The sequence below is a fragment of the Talpa occidentalis genome, unplaced genomic scaffold (genome assembly GCF_014898055.3).
Source record: "Talpa occidentalis isolate TD23 unplaced genomic scaffold, MPIMG_talOcc4v2.1 talOcc4.5, whole genome shotgun sequence".
Classification (NCBI taxonomy): domain Eukaryota; kingdom Metazoa; phylum Chordata; class Mammalia; order Eulipotyphla; family Talpidae; genus Talpa; species Talpa occidentalis.
Window position 1 is genome coordinate 6,055,605 of NW_023604861.1, and position 21,121 is coordinate 6,076,725.

At 38.9% G+C, this 21,121-nt stretch overlaps 1 protein-coding gene across 6 annotated transcripts in view; it reads right to left on the reverse strand.

Annotated features, from left to right (window-relative positions):
* ITGBL1 (integrin subunit beta like 1) overlaps positions 1–21,121 on the reverse strand; it is a 148,541-nt gene that overhangs the window by 19,252 nt on the left and 108,168 nt on the right. For all 6 annotated transcript variants that reach the window (XM_037528728.2, XM_054701819.1, XM_054701820.1 and 3 more), the window contains one exon: positions 2,084–2,200. In XM_037528728.2, the coding sequence (XP_037384625.1) occupies positions 2,084–2,200 (117 nt within the window). The remainder of the gene's footprint in view (positions 1–2,083; positions 2,201–21,121) is intronic.

Here is a 21,121-nt window from a genome sequence, read left to right on the forward strand (position 1 = left end):
AGCTCAGGGGAAGTCTGGGGAGAAAAGCTGCTTCATGCAGAAGGAACAGAAGGAGGAATCATTTGTGCCACCCAGGATGGGGCTGGGGCAGGCCCGGCACTAAATGGGTGTTCCAATTAAATAGATTCAGGGCACGATTATCGATGCCACAGAGCTTATACTGTGCCCGGCATGAAGGCACCTGCGGTGCGGTGTCTGTCACGCTCTGTAAATGCACACGACAGTGGTGATCTGGTCCAGTGGATGCATATGGGGCACTTCTGTGCCAGCTCCTGTCCTAGCTCACCTAGTCCCACAGGTGATCATGAAACCATTATGGATCATGGATACCATTATGATCATCACTTCACGGGTGAGAAGTGGGGGTGATTACACTGCCTCAGTCAGGTGGAAGGCTGGAATCAAGAGAATCTCATGTCTGTAGTTGTAACTGCTACACTGTATTACCAGGAGTATCTCTAACTATTAAGCTACATATGTATACATGTTTATATATTCACAAATGTGCCTGAAAACGAATTTCTAATGCGAGCGGTTATGGGGTAACCAGGCTACCCCAGGAGGACAGGTTTCCTGTCTGTGGCTATTGTAGGAGGAGGGGATGAACAAAGCAATGGGTCTATAGACAAAGGACTTCTATAATATCAACCATTATATCTAAATGACCAAGCAGAAGCCCAGGAGACTCTGCACAGCAGAGATGCGTGTGTGGTGCCTTCGAGGCTCCAGGCCTGTTGTGACGATACAGCAAGTTAACATGTGCAATGTAGTTCACACAAAAGGACAATGAATGTCTTAGATATTTCTGGTAATGGTAGCAGAGAAGGGAGACTCTAAACTAAAATAATGCTGGGAGAAAGTCAAAACAGCTTGATATCACTGTGGGGAAAACTGGTGGAGAGAAAATCTGTGAACTCAATGTCACAGTCCAAACCCTGTGTCTGCCACTTTTTAGTTAGGAGACATTAACACCTCCAACCTCACTCACTTTTCCATTTGTGAAGTGAAGAAGGTAAGAACAATCTTTTAGGTGATGGCTAGGGGCGGGGTGAGCGAGGAAAATCACCAGCACAGCAGTTATTAGCAAGGACCTTTTCCCTTGGCTCACACAGATAGGAAAGAAGAAAATGTTTTTGGCCAAATCACAAGTGTTTTATCGTTGATTTGAGATGGAAAAGATGGTAGATAAAGAGATAGATGATGGATGGATGGATGGATGGGATAGAAGAAGGAAGGTCGGCTAGATGATGGTTAGATGGAAGGATAGATGGATGGATGGAGAGATAGATATGGATGTTATACAGACAATAAAGACAGATAATGTCCCGGAATTTCATAAGTTGTACTTGCATTAGGGATTTTCCCCAATAACAATGACCAATCACATTGTGATAATGATCTTGAAGAGATTAATATTCTTTTAGTGTGATTCCATGTCTAACTCACCTCTATTAGACTGAAACCTGGAGGAGGATGTAATCAGATGAATCATTTCTACAATGTGAGCTTTTGCAAGACTGAAATACAAAAATAATGCTGACCACTCCCGCCCCTGGTGAAACCCAGGCAGACAGCGTTCGCCTGCTTCTTCTGGAACCGTCCTTGTGCTCTGCTGCCTTTGTTGAGTTACTTGTAATTCCTCCTTCCCTCAACCCACTCATTACTTCCAGAAAGTTCTTGTTTGGTTCTCGGAGACATCATGGCCACTGTGATGTGATTTTGTAATTAAACTTAGAGGGTAATCTTAATATATATTTTTTCTAGTTTGTAGATGATACTTCCTCTCCCATCAGGTTTTATGAGCAGAGTAATGAAAATCATTGTAAACTACTTAGTTGTGACAAAACCCTTCACTACCATCATTGAACTTGGGTTCATCCTAATCTTTTATCAATAGCACTTTCCCAGCTCCTAAATCAAGAGCTGAAGAAAATGCAGGTCATTACCAACCTAACTGCATATTGCTTTTAGATCGAGTGGTATATTGCTTTTTGTTTATCTTCTTTTAAACATTTTTGTAAAGGACAAGTAGAGTAAGAAAGGCAGGAGAGGCAAGAGGCTGGCAGGTGGCAGAATGGCTCACCTCCGCAGACCACACCCTCGAGGTCCTCACAACGCCGGTCGTCACACTCGCAGGTCCTGCCGTACACCCTGCGGTCCCCTGGGGGGTAGCAGGTGCATCTGCCACATTCACATTTACCTGCAAAATAGGAAGAGAAGGCAGGCTCATCAGCATCACAGAATTAGTCAGGCTTCCAAGGAACAAGCATTCTGTGAGCCCCAAATCTCCAGTGCCAGTTCTAGGCCATGCTAGAAAAGAGTTCAGCAAAAAATTTTTCTGACCTCCTGAAAGTCATCTGAAGGTCAAGTGCAAATACCCAGGAAGTAGAGACTTCAAGTGACAGTTGTAGGTCAGAAGTCACTCGCTTTACTATGTTCCATTCATCTTTAAAGAATAATTCAGCTATTAAACTCACTGGGTATTTTGCATTTCATTTAGTTTGAGGATACCACTCAACTGAATCACTTTGCTGTGTTTTGACATTTTAGCATACATGGTCATTTTAAAAATTATATTTATTTTGAGTCTATACACCCTCTAAGAGAAAAAAATGTTCATAGGTATATTTCAGTGTGATGTTTTTGTGATAATATGGTGTCAATTTTATAATGTATAGAACTCATTAACCCATAATATGTGTCAAATCTCAAGACTTAATATCTTTATTATTCTTAAGAAAAAGATTTTTGGTGAAAGTCTAGTTCAGAATTACTTAACTGTTATCATCATGAAGACTTTCATCATTATTTCTTGAGCTATGACTGTGAGTCAAACACTGTAATTCCTTGAAGTATATCATTTTATTTTCATTATACCACACACTGACTAGTATTACGATCATCTTACTAAACAGGAGATGGGGGTATATTGAGGTCAAGTCACTTTATATGATGAATCAACTGGTAAAGGACAGATTTCAAAATTCACATCAATTCTCATTCCTCTTAGACCTGTGCATTTCACCATTGAGCCATACTGCGTTTTAATATACTCAAAATGCAGCACCAAGAGGCTTTATGAGAAAGTAAATTCCTCTTGCCTGGTTTGCAGAAATTCAGCTGGGTGCCTATTCTGAGACATCTGTTACTCTCTGTCATTAGCCCACCCATTAGAACCGCCCTCCCACTGAAATGCTTGTGAGAGGCTCTAGGGCTGACCCTGCAAATGCTGTTAGTCATTCTGTTGCTGCATTTGTATCTTGTTAAGCAATTCTGAGTTGGTAGATGATGGAAGGAAGGAAGATTAGTATGTAGAATCATATAATTTCAGAGCTGTAATTAAAGATTATCTAATGCAGTGATTCATGAACTTTGCTGGCAGAGTGGAAGGGTCACAATCTATTGAGAATCTGATGGAAGATATGGTAATAGAGAGTGTTCTTCAGGGGGCCCATCTCTCTTTTTGTTTGGAGGCAACCCCAAGCTCAGCAGGAGGCAGAGGTACACCTTCCCCAATGATATTTGCTCTTCCAAAGCCCCAGTGGCCAGAAATGGGACACACCAGATACTCTTGGCTAAATCTTTGATTCTCAAGAGTAAAGGCAAACAGCAGCAAATGTCCAGAAGTGGTAGAGCTTGGCACGTGTGTGAAAGCAGTGGTGGAGGGGCCTGGTTCTTGGCACTACCGTGCTTCCTGGGGGTGCCACAGGAGCTGATGGTTCAAGCTTGTATTCTGAGTCTAAACCCTTCCAATAAAATCCTATTTCATCCCAGTTAATGAAGTTGGTTTCTGTTGCTTGCAATCAAGAACTCTAAAGGATAGACCCCAGATCTCTCCCTGGAGAAATCTACCAGCACACATTTATTTTTTGTGAAATGTTAGGAGGATCTATGTCTTTCTACAATTTACTTAACGGGAAACTCAAGCATAAGGATGCTCAATGATTTGCTGAGTTCAGTTAACTAGATGTTTGCCATGTTGCTGTTACAGAGCAGACTTTCCTGAGCCTGGTTACCTCCTGGTGTCTATAAACATGTTAGGCCTCTTCATAGCTGGATGTGTGGATGACAATTTCAAGATACTGGTGAGAAAGAGACAAACAATAGGCCCATGAGCAGGATGACAAGATAGCATCAGATGTGAGATGTAAGAGATCAATCAAGTTATTCCAGAGGGTATGCTGTTCCAGTTACATAGAAGCATTAATTCTTAAACTTGAGGGCATATGTACTTGTGATGACAATTTTATTAACATTTTGTCACTGGTATTTTCCTGAATTGCTGATATCTGTGCTTCTTTGGGGAAAGCAATACCTGAAACCTGGCATATGTACTCAAATACCTACATTTCAATGTTCTCATTATGGATAGTTTCTATCTTCTGTTTCATCCACAAAGTGTTTAATATTAGGAAAGTGTTAATATTTAATCCCCAGTACATTTTCCCCTGATATAATTCATGAACTTTTTCAAGTATCAGGGAATAATTAATAATTTTGCAAGCTTTTTGTCTTTTGGCTATGTACCTATTGGAGATTTTGAAAGATACAGGCAATTATTAGCTCAATTAACTATATGAACGTAACTATTATAGTTCACAAGATATTGTAGCTCTTGATGGAAAGGTAAAAAAAAAAATTACCTCAAGAAAGGCTAATTTATTGCAGATAAAGCACATTATTTTGCTTTCTCAATTCACAATTTGGGTTTAGTCCCTAACAAGATGTATACCTGCCAGGTAAATTTCCACTGTTCCTTCAAGATCCAAGGAAATTGCACCAAATCTGTGATGCTTATGTCCTTCTACTCTTAACACCTTCGCAGCTACAACAGAGGTAACTTCACAATGTTTGAATCGGTATATAATGAATGAATGCATCCAATAATAACCACGTGTACATAGCTTAGCAATATTCATACAACATACAAGCTTTTCAATGGTAGAGCTTGAATTTAGAATAGGAAATTTCTCCAGTAATACATACGCATTTTCAATTGCCTGACCACCTTAATCTGGGTTTCCCACATAAAATCAGCAAAGCGTAGCCCACACCAAATCCACCATCTTTACTCACAAGCCTTCTCCTCCTCCTTGGTCCTTTGGTGGAGAAGAAGGTGACCATCATTTTGTCTGTCTTCAAATCTTTAAAAAACCTGATGATGTATTTGATTTCTTTTTCCTTTTAATTATTGTTTTTCCTTTCAATTTGAAATTTCATAAAACCCACATTCTTAAGACGTACCTCTGATTCTCAATTGACCGTCAAGGCAGAAATCGACAGGGTTTTCCACAATTGGTCCAACTCACCTTTTCCTACATATATTCAGTGTCCACAGTACACTCATGTTCAGACACTTTCCTTATGTCCTGATTTCTCCCCTCTGTTGTGTCTACCACCACTTTCTCCATAAAGTCCTCCCCAGTGTTCAATAGCCAGCTCAAATCTAATCACTATGCATCTTTCCTTATCATCCCTGTTCAATTACCTGTTAGAATTGCTCTCTGCTCCCTTATACCTTGTTACTCACTAGTAGATCAGTTAATGCAAATTTTATACTTCAACCCTACCATGAATAGTGAGCTCCCTGTGGTATAGGTGGATGTTGGATTTGTATCCTGTTAGCACCCAGCAAAGCTCTCCATTGATGTAAACACTGACACACAGTCAGGAAACACTGACATACAGATTTATTATTGTCATCTTTTTTTAAAATAAGAAATTGAGTCCAATCCCTTTCCTTTATTTACTAAATGTTATGAGGATGTTCTAATGTTGTGGAGCTGTAACTATGGCTTCTGAAATGATGATGAAATTAATATTCTCTTAAAGAAAAATAAAAGATAATCGAAGTTTGCTTGTCTAGCACAAATAAGTGCTATTTTATATAACAGATTGAGAGGAAAATCTAAAGAAAGACATACTCAAGGAAATACAAATAAACCAAGTATTTTTTAAAAAACAATTCAGGAACAGACGCAAAGGATAGAAATAACTGTCAGAGCAGAAATTAATTCAATCAACATCATCCAACTGAAACTTTTCTGAAATATACTCTACGCTGAGTCTCCCACTCCTATTAAATTTTTAATAAAGCAGAAATCTTTAAGCAGATACAAAATGTCAGTCCAATGTTGTCATTTTGAAAGGGAACATAACCTCTAAGAATTGTATATTAAGGCTTATTATACATATTAGCAATGAAGAGTAATGAACAAAGGCTGGTATCTAGAAGTACTGATCAAAATAGATTTTACTTAAATACTTTAAATGTCACACGTCTATAAAATACACCGGTGTGACATTGCAAAGGGCAGTTTGTAGTTCTGTGTGTAACTACTCATTTTAATAAATAAAATGCCTCATTTAATTTAAATCTCTAACTTAAATTTAATCATGATCATTACCATAGTTAAACACCAACTTTCAGAGATGTGTGTTTGCCTTAGAGTACATTTTTTTTCCAAAAGTACTAGATTAAAATACAAAAACGCTAGTTCAAAGGGATGTATGTACTCCTATGTTCATTGCAGACCTATTTATAAAAGTCAAATTATGGAAGCAGTGTAAGTGTCCAGGGACAGAGGATTGGATCAGAAAGATGCAGTGTGTACACACAATGGAATACTACCCAGCTGTAGAAAAGGATTTTCTCCTGCCATTTGCAACAACATGGATGGAACTGGAAAGGATAATGCTAAGCAAAATAAGTCAGAAGGAGAAAGGCAAACACAGTATGTTCTCACTTATATGTAGAATATAGAGAAACATAACAAAGAACCAGTCAAGACCAGACCAATAATTAACTCTTAACATCTGACTGCAAAACTGAGGCAACCAGAAGGGGAGAATGGTGGGGTGGGAGTGGATGGAGTGAAGGGGCCCAATGGAACATGGTGGAGGGTTGTTGGGCCTGGCGATGGGCAGGGTGTGAAAGTATATATTTTTAGAGGTTTGAAGATATAACTCAGGAGGGAGCAGCACATAGATGTAAAACTGCTTTATCTCAATAAGCAGAATTTGGGAAAACAAATTTCAAACATTGACACACTCCAAAATATTATTGTTTATCTGAAATTTAACAAATATTTATTAAGAATCTGTTTCATATGAAGCACTTGATTAGATGTGGGAGTATAACACCAAACAGAAGGTATACAAGTCTTTAATTTCTGCTGTTCTTCATAGTTTAGTTTATTTCACTAAACATTAAAAAATACTTAGAAATACAGAAAATAGGATGGCGAATAATAAAGTCGATTAAACACTTTCATTGTTTTGAGCAACTTTACTGACTTATTTTCATAGTAAAGTGTATTACCATTATGGAATTTAAAGGTCAATAATTTTCAATGTTCTAATAGGAAATTCATATGGTCGGTAGACATAAGAAAAGATTCTCTCTTCTCAATCATGTGGGAAATGCAAGCTAAAACCACATGAGATTTTATCCCTAGCCAATCAGATGAATGAATACTTAAGAACTAATCCTAACAAGTTTTGGAAATACAAAACATGTTTTCACAGCTGGTGGAAGTATAATTTGGTTGAATGCTTTGGGAGATTATTTAGCATTATCTAGTAAAGTCAACATGTGTCATCTATGAACCAGCTATTCAATTCTTGGTTATATTCCCTGGAGAAAAGTGTGCACGTGTGAACCAGGAGATGTTTCAGAACAATCACAACAGCACTCTTCCTCATAGTCTCAAAGGAGAATTGTCTCGAATGTTCATCAATAATGTTGTTAAGTGGAACACTGCACAATAATTAAAAGGAAGCACATGATTTGTCATATCATGCTTGAAATTTCAAAATGCAATGTAAATTGCAAGAAGTCAGCTACAAATAGTGTATAGGCTCAGTTGCACAATTCCAGAACAGTTAAGTCGAAACACCACAGCGCTTGGAAATAAACATCTCTTGGTGGAAATCCTTAAAGGAAGGCACAGAGCTGAAAAGAGGGTGGTGTATTAACTGGGAAAGGAAAAGGGGAAGCTCCTGGGATTCTGGAATTATTCTTTTTCTGCATCTGGGTCATGGTTTGATGTGGTTACTTTGTTATGAGTCACTATATATTTTTCTGGGCATGATGGAGTATTCAAGAACAAGGGTGGTATAACCAATAAGTCGTGATGCAGAAGGATTCAGCTCCCTTATTTAATACCTGTAACTAAATAAGTTCCCAATGGAGTCAACATTTGCATGTTTAAAATATAAAATAGACAGAATTATGAGTGGGAGTTTTCATAACCTTTGTCATAAACATGACAACAAACTAGACACATAAACGGAAAATGTTAATAATTTGATCATAAAATATTCAATTTATTGAAAATGACAAGTAACAGACAAAATATTTGCACAAATAAGTTATAGAAGTAAAAATAAAGATATACATGCACACATATGTTTGAGTTAATACATAGCCAATAATGTGCACCCACATGAAAAATAGACCAAGGACAAAAATTGATCTTTCACAATAGAAATAACTTGTGATGATCATTATCAGCAATCAATTATATCTCCTAGTAAATCCCATGGAAATAAACGGCCATCTTAAAATAATTACACTCAATTGGAAAGTTACTTGGCTATTTAAAATGCTTAAGGTTTCTAAAACTCTTACTACAATTTTACTAGATACAGTCTGGAAGAAAACCTTTATGTCTCTTTTCAAATTTTGGCCAGAAGATGCTGCAAGGTATATGCAAACAAAATGATTTTAATATTAAAGTAAGAGAAAGGACTTTCATTCTACAAATAGGCTAGCTCTATACTGTTGGATTAAAGATGAAATGAAAAGAAATAACTTGATACTTTCATAAAAACTAGATTACCTCATTTATAGTCTTAGAAATTCAAAGATCAAAACTTCATTTAGAAATTTCCCTAATTTTCATCCTTATTATCTGCCAGAGTATAGTCATGGCAGAAATAATCATTTAATTATTTCACAAAATTGGAGATTATTAGATAGGAAAATCATGAAGGATAATCAGGTCCAACTACCCCACAATTTACAGATGACAAAAACGAAGCTCTGAAAGGGAGATGACCTTTGACTTACTCAAGGTCACACTATGAACGAGGTATACATAGGTCATCTCTCAATGTCACATGGTATGCTAGGCAGGGAAAGGTGAACTTTTGTTCCTTAATCATTTCTATAGCTCTGTGGCTTGCCTTTTCTAATAATTAGAAATTAGAAATGAATAAAATGGAGAGATCTCTGGAAGCACCGCATGCAGAAAAGTGTTCAGGTCTCTTAGAAGCCAATGTTCTAAAAGGTGGGGAAGACCAGCTGTGTGAAATGTGAAGGTGACATTTGATTTCCAGGCTGTGTATCTTGTCCCCCCTATTTCTCCTTCTATCCCTCCCTTATCCCGCAAACACCCACCACCACATCACACACACACACACACACACACACACACACTATGTGCACTCATTCAGGTATTTTTTTCCTGAGTTCCTCTGCCTGTACAATCTCAGCCATGACATATTTTCTTCCCTCATTCTCTTCAAACTTGTTTTTTAAAAGTCCCTTTTCCACAGGTCACAGCCTTCAACTCAGGAGTGACCAGTGACTCCTTGCTAGATGGGAAGATACAAAGATAAGGCAGCTGCTTCTCCGTAGGTTCGTGGGTGATCTGTCAGGAGGAATCCTCCGGTACTCTATGGGGCCAACTCATACTTTAGTATGTGCTAACGGCCTACTGGGTCTTCTTCGCTTCCAGGAGTTCTGTTATGCCTTTGTACGCTAGTGGGGGTCTGGGATTTCCAGATAGCGTGTGCTAGATGGGTAGATCTGAACTATGACTGTTAACAACTGAAGGAATCTCTAGCAGGTATAACAAAGACACAAATAATCCCTAACCGATATCCTCACATTTGGGGTGCTTGACTGGGGAGTGGTTTTGACCTCCTTCAAATGACACCCCATTGAGAACACAAATGTTCTAGAATAGGTTTGAGTGGGTGCATCAGCCTGGAGTAGGAGCGTTCATTTAATCCCATTTTAGTCATTCAATTAGTGTGTATCGATGATGGGTCAAATACCGTGCCCAGACACTGAAGACACAAAGTTAAGATATAGGATATAAAGTTCAGAATAAAGATAAGGTATATGAGCACATGCTTCAAAAGTCAGAGGAGGTTCTTAGTGAAGGCGACTTGGGAATGAGTCTCAGAGTGTTTGTGGAAAATCAACCAGGTAAAGAGGAAGGCAAATAATTTTATAGCATAGATAGGATTAAAACCATGGCCTCAGACAAATCTGAATGTGAGTCTTTGCACATTCATCATTAAGTGTGATTTTTCAGAAGAGTAACTAAACCTTATTTATCTTGGTTGCATCATGGAATGAAAATGATCCTAATAACATAGGACTATTGTAAAGGTTAACTGCTGTTGTCCACAGGAAGTACATCACACAGAGCCTAGCCCTAAGTAAGTAATCACTAAATGTAGCTATTGATATTTTATGATGAAACAAATGTTGGGAGGCTCACATTTCAATTATTCACATGAAATCTATTCCTTCCTTGTTCCATTTCTCTATAATAAGAATATCAGTGTGCTTCCTGATCCCGAGGGAGATGAACTATCTCTCACTATCACCAATGCAGCTGACAGGCAAGAACAGCAGGCTCCCTCCCTATGCCTTATTTCCTTTCACTTTTTAAGACAGTAAAAACTACACTCCCAGTACATGCTCAATAGTTGCAGAGTAATTAGAGGCTCACATAAAACAGAAAAGAGATTAGCACTTTACCAACACAGTCCTCCTTTGCTTAAAATAATAGGTTTACCATAGCAACCTGATCACACTAGAAAAAGCTCCTACAAAATGCAGCCAAAGTTCCCTTGAAATTTCTAAGAGAAGGAATTGAACACTTGAGAACTATAATATTCTGTACCATTTCCTCTAAGTACCAATATTTTTTGAGAGATGAAAGCAATCCTCCATCAGACATCAGGAACTGCAGAAGCTCCTTCACCTTCCCTTTCAAAATGACTGGTGAGACTTCTTATGATTCGAACCACATGGACGTTACAAGGAAGGGTTGCCGTTGACTTTTTAAAATACGGATAAATGTCAGTCCTTCTGTTTTTGCTTTTTCAGTACACAAGGGTTCAAATCATTGATCATGTGAGGAAACAAGACATTTCAGTAAATGTTGTACTGATATATTTTTTGTTGTCTGTGCCAGAGGGTCTAAAATTGTAAACAGGAGTGCCAGACTTCACTTTTCTCTAGAGGTTTCCAAGGATTTGAGCAAAATATCACTGAGGAGGTCTCCTAGACCTCTAAACTAGATTATCTCATTATTTCCATCTTAAGATAGTTTCTACAAGCAGAATTCTCTCTAAATAGCAAATGGAAATTTTGAATTTGACAATACAGTAACTGAAATTTAAAACTGAATAAAGACAGTCAATGGTAGATAGAGCAGAAAAGTGGATTAAAAAACCAGAAGCTAGGCCAGTAGGAAATGTTCAGACCAAAGCAAAGAAAACAAGAATGAGGAAAATGGAACATAAGACACATGTGGGACATGACACATACCCAGTGCATCAACCTGGACTGTGGAAGACAAGACAGGATGAGGCAGAGGCAGTATGCTAAGCGACAAGGCACTTCTCAGAGAGCTTTGTTGGGCTGAATTATATCCCTTCAAAATTCATGTGTTCAGTCTTCATCTCTAGCACCTCAGAATGTGATTCTGGATTTGTAGACAGGATCTCTCAATAGCTAAGTGACCTCTTGCATGAGGTCATCAGAGTGGCCCCAACCTGGTGGTTTTATAGGAAGCGATCAAGGCAGACAAACACACAGAGGAAAGAGCAGGTGCAGACACAGAGAAGATGGCGGTGAGCAAGCGAAGAGGCTTGCAGGAGATGATGTCGAGCTAGAAGACACGTCCATCAAACTTCTAGCCTCCAGCATGGTAGGAAATAAATCTGTTGTTTAAGCCACCCAACGGGCAGTACTTTGTGATGGCAGTGATAGCAGGCTCACACAAGTGCCGAAAGAATTAAACCTAATGATTCAAGAAGCTTCACGAAGCTTAAGGAGAAATCAATAAAAAGAAAACCACACGGCATTGCTGAGACAGCACAGTGAAGCACTGAAGGACAGAGAGAACATCTTCACTGGAGTAAGAGAGAAACCCGCATCATCTTCAAAGGGAAAAGTAAGATGGACACCTCAACCACCTAATTAGATGTGCAAGTCAGATGGCGGTCAGACTCCATCTTTAAAATTCTGAGAGAAACTGTCAAATTAGAATTCTATGCCTAAGAAAAAAATCCTTCCAATTTGATTACAAAATGAGAACATTTCCAGATAAACAATAATTGAAAAAAATGTAACCAGAAGCGCTTTATCATAAGAACTATCAAAGAAAGCTCTTCACTCACAAGAGAAATGAGCCAAGAGATAAACGCTAAGATAAAAACATGAAAAATGAAAAGTAAATATAGAATAAATCCTGATTTAAAAAAAATCTATAGAGCTGAAAGAAGGGTCAAAGTAAATCTAGAATTTCAATCTCTTGCTAGAATAACCTTGATAATGATATTCCTCAGGATATTACAGGAAAAGTATATTACAAATCAATCTTTCTTATGAATTTTGAATCTAGCAATTTGCAAAAACAATCATATCCAAATGGGTTTAGCTCAGGAATCAAGGGTTGGTTTAACATTTTAAAATCAACCACAATAATTCACATTAACAGACTTCATTTGCTATCATCTCATAATATGCACACTATGTATTTGATAAAATTCAAAACTCCTTCCTGAGTAAAAAAAAAAAAAAGAAATAGATGGTAATTGGCTTATTTTGATGGAGGTAACCTAAAATAAATATACAGAAAGCATAATATTCAAAAGTGAAATATCGAAAATGGCAATATAGTTAAGACTCCCAAATTATATCCTAAGGAATATTACCTGCCTAGGTGGCAGAGCACAGTGGAGTCATGGCAACAGCTCAAAGACTCAGAGAGACAGATGAGAAACATCCCTTCACCATTGTTTTCACTATTTCAAGATAAAGAGAGCCATAGGACAGCAGAGAGACTTCACAGCTGAACTCCCATACCTAGATCAATGATGGCCAGAAAATGAGGATGTGTTATGTTACTTGGACTCTGGAAGGCAAGAAGAGACATTTAATTTTCATAAGACTATCAAGGGGGTAGTGGTAGAAAGAGGAGAAGGAAGGAAGGATGCCTCCAAATAATGGAAAAAAGAAGAGAAGGAGGGTGTTGACCAGGAAAATACATGTGAGAATCTGGAGAATGTAAAGGCGTTTCAAATGCAGCCCTTCACGTTCGCCTTCACATCTCCCTGACACTAGACAGTGAAAGGCTGACTTTGCTTGAATTAGGACTGGAGCTGACTTTGGGTCCCTTCATATTACAAAAAATACTGTGTGTATGTGTTCATCACATTCCAATCTTTCATAAAATCAAAGATATAAATACAGAACAAGAAAAACAAAGCAAAATCACATGTAAATATTAATTGTCAAAAGCATTCAGGTCATTGTTGGAAATGCAACATCTTCTTTGAAGTAACAGGATATGGCCTTATCGGCACTGCAATGAAATAACTTTTGCTTTTTCACCTGATGGTTATCAAAAGAAAGAGACTATACAATCAGCCCTGGCAATAATAGTTAACATCACTACTGCAGAAGCTATTCAGGCGGTGAAATGAGGTAATAAAAGAACAAAGAAAGGCTAAGCGATTTGATGCTTTAAACAATGATAAGCTCTACATCACACAAAAAGCAATGTTGGAGGAAGCCTGATTACTTTTGTCTTGAATCATCTTTGGCTTAAATACATGGTTGCCTGAGAAGCCAAAGGACTGACAGCTTGCCCCTGTTTGCAACAAGACATTGCACTAATTACACTGGGGGTTTTAATTTGCATATTCTTTTTTTTTTTTTTTTTTTTTGCTAGACCACGACAACTGCGTTGGGAAGTGTAATTAATTAACAAACATCCTTAGCTTATCTTCATTCAAATCTTTCCTACACTTCATTGTCAATTTTATATATTTGGCGGGAAGATGTGACTTTATGAGTTTTTCGTACTCTTTCACTTTCTGAAATAACATTACAAATGATAGCATTCAATGAAGTGCACAGAATATTGACCTCAGCTTCCAACAATATGACGAGCAAAGAATATACCTCAAAAAAAGTGTGTGTTTCATTGCTGGACGTGTGGGAAGTGATATCATTCTGCAAAATGAAAACAATGATCTCGAACAGGAACAAATAAATAGTGGTTAAGTTCATGTAAAAGGGAATCTGAAGGCAAAATACCAAAAGTTCCTATATGGGAATTTCAAGCAATGAAAGTAGAGAAGTTGAAACAGATCCTTGAGCCGGGGGCCCTGAAAAGAAGGCTAATGTGGTCCAAGGCCATCACACCTTGCCAGAAACAAACACAAATCCTCACTCAGGGAGTGTGTCTTCAATTTAGGCATCAAAATTCCCCAGAGTTAGGCTAGACCACATAGAAGTTCCTAGCAGACCAACAAATGTAATAAGTTCAAGGAAATAAAGCACCATGAGTGAAAACAGAACAGCAGGTTTTCAGCTCGGTGCTACCATGGATATTGTTTCATTCCCTACCTTGCCATCCCTTTTCTTGAATATCTTTGTTATTGTTATTTTGATGTCTGGAGCTGATGGTCCCAAGAACTGGGTCTTTTTTTAAAGATTTATTCATGCATACAAGAACTGGGGTACAGGCCAGATGTGCAGGGGGTGAGAGGATTCACCAGAGACAGGGTGGGGAGCAGGATAGGCAGATTGACTGAAATACACTGCTGAGGGGAGCAGCAGGTGAGACAGGAGAGGTCTGCCACGCCATGTGGTTATTTTCGCAGCTGGCCAGGATCAAACCAGCTCTACAGAGGCTGCGGACAGCTTCACAGCGCTGTGCTCGAACCAGGGAGGCCCAAGAACTGGGTCATTTATGTATCTGATTCTATTGTCTTTTGTTTCCTCATCCTATTTCTCATGTCTTCTTTTAAATGTCAGAAATTCTATAGAAAGATGACAGAGCCTCTCGGGTGAGTCTATTCTACAGAAATGCTTCACCTTTTGTAAATAAATAGAGCAATGTGTCGAACCCTGGGGCACATTTGGAAATGTTGGCAGACTTTTTTTAGTGTCATGGATGGGAGGGGATCCTAATGGTAACTAGTGGGTAGAGGACAAAGATGCTGCTAAACCTCCTGCAAGTCACAGGGCAACTCCCACAAAGAGGAATTACCCAGCCCACCATGTTAATATTGCTGCTGCTGAGAAACCCTAAGATAAGTGAGGGCAGATCACCTTAAACCAATCCCCGTTGAGTTCACCTGAAGCTGAGTTGCATCTATCCCTCTCCAGCAAAGGCCAAATATACTGGCATCTACATGTCTGCACACAGGAACATGCACAGGCGCACACAGAAATCGACACTTCATCCTCCAAGACGAATCATTCCAGAAGCTCTGTTTGCCAGCCCATCAACCTTATCATCAATCACCACCTAAAGCTTGATTAGGTATCTCTGATATTTCAAATAGAATCCTGGCAGCGCTCTGGTCTAAGAAAAAGTCATTGATCTAAAATGTGCCTTAACGTGTCAAAGTCTATTCTGTAATTTTTTCAATGAGATTGGTTATTTGCATCTTGCATTTGATGCCAATGCAAGTCATTAGCACTTTCATACCATTACCTAAAACTCCACTATAATTTTTAATGAATACTCCCACTATCTCAAGATTCTAAAATTATAAACACACACACATATGTAATCACAGATGCACTTACAGGGCTAAAATACTGGGTATCTTTACTTTTTAAATTATTTTAAAATTTATCATTTAAAGATACATATATAGTCATAAATCAATACAGGATCCACGTAAACAGAAAGAAAATAAATGAGCACACGGTAGAACATTTTCCATTCAAATGAGCTCCAGGGATAATTACTGTTAATAGTACAGTGGATTTCCTTCTAGTCTTCTATCTGCACCTAGTTTTACATACCTGATTATGAGTAAGCAATGCAATACCATTTTAGATAAAATTATAGCATAATTTTAGGAACACTTTAAAAAGGGGTTGTTTTAATTAAGTTCATTCTTCCAGTTGCCCTTCTCAAAACATAAAGTGTGGTTGGAATTATTCCCAAAATATGGCACTATTTTCTTAAAGGAGCAGCAAAACCTCTGCTATGCACATTTGAATTCCCTCTGCTGACAGGATTTCAAGTGTAGATTAACTTACTTAAACCTTGATTAATTGGCCATTCACTCCCAGCGGACAGGGAATGCTTATTTAGACACAAATCAGCAAGTAGGTCATCTCGAGGAGAAGCAGCTCATCTTTCTACCCTACTCTTACAATTGCTCACAAACACTCACAAGTGCGCATCTTTGTCTTGGGTGTTACCCAATGGGTAAGAAGAACGGTAAGAGTTGGGGGACACTATCCTTTGCCACTTTGTTGTCTTTTCTGGAGTCTCTGGGTTTAAAGTGCGGGGCCCTTGGGTTCACTCTGTGAAAGGTTTCCCCAGAGGTCCCGTTTCAGCGGCAGGCGGCCAGTTTCCAGACCAGTTTCTCTATGAGAAAGAGATGTTCATTATATTTAAAGGGCAGGTTTATTGGGGAAAGGGACGGAGGAATAAAGGACACTTGCAGACACCAGCGGGCAGGACGAGCTGCCCTATTGCTGGGCAGGTTTGCTGAGAGAGGCCTGCATAGTCTCAGGCGGGTGGCCTTGAGGAGAGCTGCCTCCGCTGAGGGGGCCCGTGAGGAGACGCCCCAGCAGGTACAGGTCACGGGCAGGCAAGAGGCTGCTGCCCTGCAGAGGAAGAGAGTTGGTGAAAAGAAGTACCTGCACAGGCGGGCAGATAAAGTGCTGCCTGGAGCCTGTGCAGAGACTGCACAGCTATCGTCTTCTCTTTGGGAGGGGCTTGCTCTTTGTGAGCCTTCTGGTTAGTTGGTGATTTTGGATTACTCTGCAGCATCTGAAAGGGATCATGGGCTCAATCTCCTTATCTTTATCTTTGGGTTTGTTGGGCTCAATCTCCATATCTTTACTGTTGGGCCTGTGCTCTAGACACTCCCTACAACAGTCTGATCCTACTTAGGTCTTATGCTTTGTAATCTAGGCGTTGGTGCCTAATGATCTTGGTGCCCATAGGTGGGTCAATGGCTATGCTAATCCCTGCTACCCCCATCTCCAGCTCTTGGCATTTTGTGAGCCAGGTTTCTGGTCTGTGGCGCCCCTTTTTCAGGGTTTTGTTTTTTTTTTTTATTCTTGTTCTCCATCACCTTCATTCAAGATTGCGCTAATGCAGTTTTTAACAGTGAACTATTTGTTCTCTGCTCTATTGTCTGTGGAGACTGTCGGGAGTCTTCACATGGACAGCATTCTAGATATTGCACAGAACACAGAGGGCAAGCATCTAAAACCTAAATCCAACAGAGGGGTTTATGAAGATGAATATCCCCAAGGAAGAGAAAGAGGCCCATAAACATGAATTCAACTTCCACGGGAAGAAAACAGACCCCCAAATATTTGGCAACTAAAGAAAACCACTAATATGGCTGGGACAGATTTAGGTAATATGTAAGGGGAGTCATATAATAGAGCCCATAGTAATATGCATAATAGTAATATGCAACAAACATTTCCTATGTTTGTTGGTTTGCTTGTTTGTTTTTTTAAAAGATTTACTTATGCATACAAGAATTGGGGTACAGGCCAGAGATGGAGGCAGGTACGAGGAATCACCAGAGATAGAGTGGGGAGCAGAACAGGTGGATTGACTGAAATACACTGCTGAGGGGAGCAGCAGGAAGGCAGGAGATATATGCTGTGCCTTATGGGTCAGCAACCTGGCCAGGGATCGAACTCATGCCACAGTGGCTGGTAATAGCTTGATAGTGCTGAGACTTAACCCCTTGTGCCACCAGGGAGGTCCAACTGTGGGTGGATTTTGAAAAGCAGTTGTTGCTAAATTGATGATACTAAGATTCCTCTATGAGAATGCATCCTATTTTCTGCATTAATTCTTACCGCTCTTATCTTAAGGGCATTGCCAACAGTCACTTGTGGCAACTGATAGGAAAAATCACAGCCCCATGGTAAGAACCACAGCCAAGCCAGCTCATGCCCAGCCAAGGAGGGCACATGGCAGGAGGATGTGGCCCTCGTAGTTAGCAGTGGGGAAGCAAATGAAGTTTAAAGGTAATCATGGATATTTTTAATCCAAGATAAGAGGTAAGATGCAGCAATTAGCTTCATTAAAAGGGGGAATGAAATTAGGTATGCAGGTAGAGAAATATTAGTTCAGAAGCAGAAGAGAAGCTTCAAAAAAAGAGTCACCACTTCTTCCACACCAGGCTGCTCGCAATTCCAGTTCTATGGTTTCCTTGCAATATTAATGCTTTCCTCACATTCGTAGGAATAGGAAAAGAAGTTCAACGGGGATGTGCGTTTTCTGAGGATAAATTATTAGTGCATTAATTTGACTAAATTTATCTTGTCTACCACCTCGCTTTCCACTACATTTAAATATGCATGTCTAGCAACTGCTTTTTGCAATATGTCCACTCTCCCCCACATTGAAAAAAAAATAGAGCTATAAGATTAACCAAATACCTATTCTATGCCATTGATGTCACTTCAGGGCAGCAGCGCCCTGAGATTTCAAAGGTTAGGTGTTTCCATGAATTGTTTCCGCCTTGTGCCAAGATCGTTGCCTCAAGGAGCCCTTGCTTTTAAGTTGGGGGGTTACTGGAGAAAATGTCTAATGCAGACATCAGAATATCTACTCTCAGGTGTGGGAAGAAACTCTGCATCATCTCTTAACACACTTCCTAACTAATTTGTTCATTTTAAAAACAAACGAACCTAATGCTTCTTTTTAAATGAGAAAAAAGAAAGCACATCTTCTAAAGCTTTTAGCATATTTCTGACAAAACATGGTGTGAAGCGCCACATACACTCACCTTAATCAAAAATCTTTTGGGCGTTTGAGGCTCTGAAGAGAATGCTGAGAGCCATTTGCCCTGTGAACCCAAGAGAGCAGTCATTTTGAGAAAATAGTCAATGTCTCTCAGTCTCTCCCTCATGCTCTCAGACCTCCTCAGGCATCTTACTCTCTACTGGTGGAAAAGACAAAGAAGATACAGATTAAGGGGGTGGGAGGGACACAGACAACTTAGCAGCTTCTTGAAAAGGAGACACCCACAGCGAATTCTGCAGCTAGCCTAAGTGGGGGTGGGAGACGTTGGGAGCCTGGACTTTTCCTGAAGGCTTTGGAGATTGGAAGCTGGAAAATTAGAACAATCGAATTTGAAGTTTGACAAGAGTTCCTTGACAGCAGAATGAAGGATACATAAATCAAAATGCAAAAAAAAAAAAAAAAAAAGAGTTGTAGAGAAGCCATTTCTAGAGCTTCTTAGAGTAACATTCAGAGAGGGTGATCTTTGCTAAGGTTATGACAGAAGCATGTACGGAATCAGACAGTCCTTCAATTTGTTAGAAAGGAGAATAGCTAAATAAGTATAGCATTCCCTGGGGCCTCCCTAGTGGCACAAATGGTTAAGATGCAACGTATGAAGCTGTCTGCAGCCTCTGTAGCATGAGTTCGATTCCCCCCCACCCTCCCACCCCCACGAGGGAGCTACCCACATGGTGCAGCAGACCTCTTTTGACTCGTCCGCTGCTCCCCTCAGCAGTGTATTTCAGTAGGTCACCTGTTCTGTTCCCCACTCTGTCTCTGGTGAATTCTCTCAAACCCCCTACACCTCTGGCCTGTACCCCAGCTCTTGTATGCATAAATAAATCTTAAAAAAAAACAAGTATAGCATTCCCATAAATACTAGTATATAAATACTAGTATCATCCATAAGTTTGACATCTTAAATATGTTTTAACATCTATTTAAAAACTATTATCTAGAGATAACCCAGCTATTTATGTTTTCATTTATTTTTGCTCAATTATTTAGAAGCCCTACATACGTTGGTTGTATACTCTAATTGAGAAAGAGAAATAAACAAGTAGAAAAGTAAATATTTAATATAAATTCTCATGTAAACACACAAGTAACACAAATTGCTGATTTGGGGATTTTTTTTTAATTTACTCTCTACTTCTTTCTTATAAACATACAACATGAAGGCATATCACTTGTGTTTTGAATGATTTCTCAGTTCTCGACAATTGTCCCATTTCAGAGTTCACCATAAAAATATGAATCAGAGAAACAGATGTTTTCACATTTGAATTTCAATCAAACTTAAAAACCTGTGAACAAGTGAGCAGATGTTCAAAAGTCAACAAGATTCTGAAACTCAAAACCTTTCATTTCTTGATTCGTATGTATACGCCTCTAATAAAAAGAGGAAAAATGTGTTAATCAAAATTTTAATTACAGCTCTTCTTTTCAATCTTTAAAACCTTATGTAGGTGTCTCATATTCATAGTGTATTTTAAAGTCATTTATAATAGATAAACAGAAAGTGCACAAACCATGTGTATGACTCAATGAATTTTCATGAAGTAAACAAACCTGTTACACCCAAATGAAGAGGTATATAGTTACCTACACCTATGGAGATGCCTCACTGCCAGCCCCTGGCCCCCTTGAGCCCCAAGCCTTCCACTAATCTAACTTGGATGACTTTTGATCAGTTTCTTGAAATGCACGTTTATGGAATCATGCAGAATATACTCTTGTGTCTAGCCAGTATTCTTGCTGAGGTTAAGTTATACAATTTTTTTCCCTATATTCTTGTTTTCTAGGAACTTTCCAAATCCATTGAATAAGTTTAATGATGTGCCTGAAATGCCTTTGATATAGATACAGATGTCATTGTGAATAATGGCCATATTATTACTTTTTTATTCCTTTTTTTCCTTTAATTTTCTTGACTTTATGTGCTGACTATCACCTAAACACCAAAATGATAAATAGAAGGAATCTTGTCTGGTTCCCAATCTCAGGAGGAAAGCTTTAAACTTTGATTTCACCCTTAAATATGTTTTGCATTCATTTTAACTCATGCTCTCTTC